At 42.0% G+C, this 6205-nt stretch overlaps 1 protein-coding gene across 2 annotated transcripts in view; it reads left to right on the top strand.

Moving 5' to 3' along the window:
* The first annotated feature begins 616 nt into the window (after positions 1-616).
* The window catches only part of znf407 (zinc finger protein 407), a 30439-nt gene continuing 24850 nt past the window's right edge, over positions 617-6205 (top strand). Inside the window, exons 1-2 of one of the 2 annotated variants that reach the window (XM_077240404.1) lie at positions 617-869; positions 3491-6205. The exon at positions 3491-6205 is cut by the window's right edge and continues 376 nt beyond it. In XM_077240404.1, the coding sequence (XP_077096519.1) occupies positions 3551-6205 (2655 nt within the window). In that variant the 5' untranslated portion in view covers positions 617-869; positions 3491-3550. Of the gene's footprint in view, positions 870-3476 lie in introns of both variants that reach the window. The other variant, XM_077240405.1, reaches the window with a different exon arrangement.

The raw sequence follows: 6205 nt of genomic DNA, 5'->3' as shown, positions 1-6205 counted from the left end.
ATAGTTATAAAAAATGATTTGTGAGATTTAGTGAAACTAAACGTGTGAGAATAAACACGAAGCACATGTGATCGTTGTCATGCGGTGAATCCGGCCAATCGTGGAACAGTTGTGTCGTCATCATCAGAGCTCATGCAGCCGCTCTGGAGAATAGGCTTGTTTGAGATGAGCAAAAAAAGAGAAGAAGAAGAGAAGTGTCACAACATGAAATGTAAACAGAAAAAACAAGCAATATATGACACTATAAAACATTTTATAATGACATCACATACGTGCTGCTCCCGCTCACATACAGTGTGAAACCTGCGTAACGGTTCACCGCTAGATGGCGTTAATATTTATATGATCTCGGGTCCGTTTTTGTAATGTAAGTTTATGTTTGTGTATAACACAAAAATTAGAATGATATTTAACTTCTGATTGATCAAGTTTGCCAAGCCGAGTCTAATAAAACACATAAATCATGCACTACACGTTAATACATGAACACACATTTTACAGGTTCTAGACTACATTTAAAAGATCATCCTGCACTGAAAACATTTGCAACAAATGTAAAGATGTGTTTGTGTTTCCGTTGCCGTTATACACCAGTGTGACCAGCAGATGTCGCCAGCCTGTTGTGTTTCGAAACAGTGAATCCTTTTTGGAAAACCTTCGTGTCTCTGCGGTGAATGAGGTGAAGATTTCAGGCACAGCGATTGGCGCACGTGATCCGAATAAACCGTTTCGAGGTTCCCATCTCCTCCTTCAATCAGAAGATCTGGCTGCGCTCGAGCCTCTGTGACGTAACAGCTAGCAGACTACGGTGCGCCGTTTGTGACCAAGAGCAGAACGCGCGAAGTGAGAGAATACGAGCGACATTTCAGGTAATGAAATTCAAACAGAACTTTTATTGACAATCCGAAACCATGTCTGATATTTAGAAGCATGATATATGGATGTTAACTCGGTTCCCGTCGCTTAGTACCGTGTAATGTGAAGGATTTGTACGTCGCATTTGATGCGCTTTTGGGGCCTCCGTGCCGCCGTCGTTTTCAGTACTCACGCAAAGACCCGCCTTTCGCTTGTTTCCATTGGACGAGCGCAGGAAACTGGCCTTCTGACTGGACGAAACGGACGCCAGTCAGCAACAGTCACGGTAACAGGAAGTAAAAATGAAACCGTCTCATGTCTGAGAGCAAATATCAACATAGCCAAAAGAAAGAATTAAAGTTTAATATTACTGATGAACGCTTTTCCACCGTTTTCACGAAGCAAACTTTTTTTTAGCTAAGCAGAAGACGTACATGTGAAACTCTTGATAACGACACTATTGCGCGCACGCGCTAGTCGTATAGTGAATTATAATAAATGCAGTTTTGCAAGAAGTATCTGTTGTATTGTTAAAATGTCATTATTTGCAGAGACTGGATTCGAATAACTTACTGAACACATACAGTATGAAAAGAGTTTACGCTTTAAAGTCTTTCTGCTTTATATGTTTAGAATGTGTATCTAACTGTGTTTACACCGTATGCATGTATGAATTCAGATTATGAAGATTAAAAACAGTGTTCAAGCAGCTTCAGTTCAGTGATGATTGTTCTTTACAGTCATTTAATTTAAAAGATCAACAGAGCTCAACTGGGTAATATGAGGTGCTCATTTATGTGTTGTGTAATTATGTATTGGTGTGTAACAATATATCGTGTCACAATATGTCGCAATACAAAAGTGCATCAATATGTATCGTGAATAGTGACGATATGTATTGTGTATAATTTACCCAAAATGTAAGTTACCGTGTGAGAATTTTGTTTACTTTTCAGTTTTAGTGTCAGAACTACATTAAACTACTATATATAATGTACAATAATGCAATGGGGGAATATTTGTGGGTCCTGATAATGTCAGATTTCTGATGTTACCAGTAAAAAGTGGCCGACATTATATATGTCTAGTCAATGAAAGAGCGCAAGCATTTTCGTCTAAAATAATTCTGTATTTTCATCTTCAGAATCATGAATATTGTTATTCTGGTGTCTCTATTGTCCTGTGCTTTGGGTTTCAGCACCAAGTCCATCCTATTCATTCACACACACAATGTACAACCAAATTTAGCCAAATGTTTATTATTTAACCAATTTTCATCAAAAGTAAATTTTTAGTTGATCTTTTATCATATATCTTGGAGTATCGTGAGTTCAGTCTTGTGATATTGAATCGTGACATGAGGGTATCTAATTATCATCTATAATTTATCTATTATAATCTAATTATTACTATTAATTAGTATCACACATAATTATTTATTATTTTTATTAAGTACCTTCTGATGCTTTTGGTATTTAATCAAAATAATACCATGTATATATATATATATATATATAAAATAAATAGTAAATAACTGCGTTTACCAGTAGAAGCTGCATGATTGTGGCAGTGACCTTTGTAGAGGTCAACATTGTCTTTTTCAGCACAACTGGTACTATTGTTTATCAGAGGACAGTACTACGCCTGATTTACTGTCACGGCACCAATAACAGTCAAATATCACAGTTCTCTGTAGCAATTTTGGTACCATACCAGCAACAACTGTTGCATCTATTTTGTTTTAATATTCAACTATAGTTTAACTATGTTTAGTTAAGTAAGCATTCCATTAAAAAAGTCAAATGAAAAGTTAGTAATCAATTCAAGTCACCTTTATTTATATAGCGCTTTTTACAATATAGATTGTTTCAAAGCAGCTTTACAGAGATAACAGGAAAATAATGCAAAAAAGTTTGTTTCTGCTGTACTGCAAATCTAGAAGAAAACGGCGTCACAGTCCAGCTTAAGTAAGTTCAGTGATGGTTCGTTTTTGTTGTTCAAAAGTTATTAATTTATTTCATTTATATATATATATATAGCCGCTCTGGAGAAAACCGTGATGTCATCGTCCAGCTCTGTTCAGAATTCTCATATAATGGTGTCAATGCAGGAGATTATTGAATATTAACTAAGCAAGCCAAAAGCCAAAGACGACAGTGGCAAGGAACCAGAACTCCATCAGGGACAGAATGGAGAAAAAAACGATCAAGTTGTGTTTTTTAATAAGAGGTTTATTAATAGCCAGCTTAAAAGTTTTAGTAATAAATAAAAAACAAAGGAACACATTGCAGGTAACAGAACAAGTTCGCAGAACAAACATAATTTCTGATTCAATCCAGCATAAAAACATTGATTCTTGCTTCTTAACGCTCACTGACGTTCACGAATCACCACGACACACTTCGTCAAACGGATCGTGCAAAAATCAGGCTGATATTGTGTAGTCTGAACCCGGCATACGATTAAGACAACTTGTATCTGCCTTTATAAATTAGTATCGTTAAACCCGTACCCCTATATATATTTCAACTTGTACAGAAACAATATTAATTTAGTCAGTGTGTAAATTTACAAGGATTATTATTGTCATTACTTTATTTACATATTAATAATTTTCACAGCACTGTTTTCACAGAAAGGTCCATGGATCCCTCACATGAAGCCTAGTGATTATTGCATGTGAACCGACAGCAACATGGACAATCCCAAACGCAAGTTTAGATCCGGAAAGGATGTTTTGAAGGACAAGGGCCAATCTAAGGAAAAGCCCAAGGATACTGGCTCAGGAGATGTTTCATCAGCACATAAAGCGTCTGATGATTCAGGACATGTTGTAGAGGAAAGTGAGCGTGAGGAACGGTCTAAAGAACATGGCTCTCCACAAATAACCAAGGCTTTGGTTTGTTCGCTTTGCGACTTTGTTGCAAAAACTCAAACTGCACTGAAAATTCACTCGACGAGGAAACACTCTCATAAAGGAGGCGGACAGAATGACACAAGGTTGAGTTCCTCGCAAAACACACCCCGGTTACAAGAAAGTGATGCTTCTGTGTCTCTGTCAGAGGAAGACACACACAAGGCTGACGGAAGAGCCAGTCCCACTCAGATCCTGCTGGAAATAGTTGAGCCCATCTCATGTAGATCAGGGAAGGATGAGGAAGACACAAACCGGACCTGTACAGATGGCCAGGATACACAAGCAGGCTGCAGTTTGGATTCGGACAATAAAGTGAAAAGCAATAAAAATGGTGGAATTGATGGACATTCAAAGACTAATACTTGTGTAGAGGAGTTCACAGACGCACACAGTCCAGAAAAGCATATCAAAAGGCAACATAACAGCAAGTGTGATCATGAGAAGCACAAAAGGAAGATGTTGGAGAATCAGGATTCATTAGAGACAGAGAAGACTGAAGGCCGGTCACAGTCACAGACTCAGGAATCTCGGACTGAAGGCCGGTCACAGCATCAGTGCGGCCGATGCGACTTCACAGCCAACAGCTCCATCATGTTAGCGCAGCACATTAAGACGGTTCACCCACCCGAGCACCGCTTCCACTGCCAGCTCTGCCATTACTACACCAGCACCACTGAGGCCATGCAGAGCCACCTGTGCGAGGAAGCCCACCTGCAGCTGGCCGACCAGAACCACACCAGCGCTCTGTTCGAAGACTGTGTGGAGAAGATCCTGGTGATCTTGTCCGATCAAAGAGAGCCTGAAGATCAGGAGGAGGAACCGCTGAGGAAAGACTCTCCTCACAAACGCAAGCGCGGTAGACCGAAGACGTCGAGCGAGACCGTCTGTAGACACTGTGGACTCGTTGCGTCCAACGCCACAAACCTCAGTGTCCACATCCGCCGCAGGCACAGCCGGCTTTATAGCTTCGTCTGCAAGCTCTGCAGCTACTACTGCGTTACCAAAGGAGACATGGACCGCCACTGCGAGACCAAGAAGCACCTCAACAAGATGCAAGCCGTCGGAGGTGATGACAGCGGTGTAGTTCTGCTGGACTCCGAGCAGCCCGCTCAAGCTACGACAACAGAGCTAGCACACACAGTAGCAGAGATCGAGATGACGATTGAGGACGATGACGTGGATCAGGTCAGTGTGCCGCGCAAGAGAGGCAAGCCTGATCTGGGTAACGTCTGCTCTCAGTGTGGCTTCCCCGCTCACTCCGCGGCGTCTCTCGCTCTCCACGTACGACGCAAGCACACCAAAGACTTCGAGTTTGTGTGTCTGGCGTGCAGCTACTACACTGTGACCCGCAGAGAGATGTTCAGGCACATGGCCACTGAGAAACACAAGCAGAAACGAGAGAGATACCTGAAGAGACCGAAGCGAAGCTCCAAACCAGAGACGGTTGGCGGATCGGAAGAGATCCGGGACACGACTGAAGATGCAGAGCCTTCGATGGAGACGCCTGAGGATCAGGATGGAGAAAAACAATCTGCTGTGAAGAATACAGTCAAAGATGAGGAAGAATCCCCAACTGATCCAACGGAAGAATCCCCAACTGATCCAACAGAAGAATCCCCAACTGATCCAATGGAAGAGTCCCCAACTGATCCAACAGAAGAATCCCCAACTGATCCAACAGAAGAATCCCCAACTGATCCAATGGAAGAATCCCCAACGGAAGAATCCCCAACTAATCCAATGAAAGAATCCCCAACTGATCCAACGGAAGAATCCCCAACTAATCCAATGAAAGAATCCCCAACTGATCCAACGGAAGAATCCCCAACTAATCCAACGGAAGAATCCCCAACTAATCCAATGAAAGAATCCCCAACTGATCCAACGGAAGAATCCCCAACGGAAGAATTCTCAACTGATCCAACGGAAGAATCCCAAACTAATCCATCGGAAGAATCACCAACTGATTCAACAGAAGAATCTCCAACTGATCCAACAGAAGAATCCCCAACTGATCCAACAGAAGAATCCCCAACTGATCCAACGGACGAATCCCCAACTGATCCAACGGAAGAATCCCCAACTGATCCAACGAAATCAAACGAGATCCAGTCAACGACGATGGAGAAAGACTCAACGCTGGAGGATACGGATGAGGAAAACATGTTTTATGAGGATGAAACTGCAGACTTGGGAGATGACAGTGAGAAACACCTTAGAGGAACACAGTTTGACGCTTGCATCTTTCCTTTAAAAACACTAACAGAGCACAAGATCTCACATGACGGAGAACAAACGAGAGGCGCTTCTGTGAGGAAGCCGAAAACTCCAGAGACGAAGCCGGTCAAACCGACTCCCCGCATCCGCTGTGAGGACTGTGGATTTCTAGCCGATGGCTTGAGCGGCCTGAACGTCCACATTTCCATGAAGCAT

Source organism: Siphateles boraxobius, unplaced genomic scaffold (genome assembly GCF_051911475.1).
Source record: "Siphateles boraxobius isolate OS27281-9 unplaced genomic scaffold, OSU_SipBor_1 229, whole genome shotgun sequence".
In the NCBI taxonomy this organism is placed as follows: Eukaryota; Metazoa; Chordata; class Actinopteri; order Cypriniformes; family Leuciscidae; genus Siphateles; species Siphateles boraxobius.
Note: the sequence above shows the minus strand (reverse complement) of the source record. Positions and strands in the feature narration are given on the sequence as shown.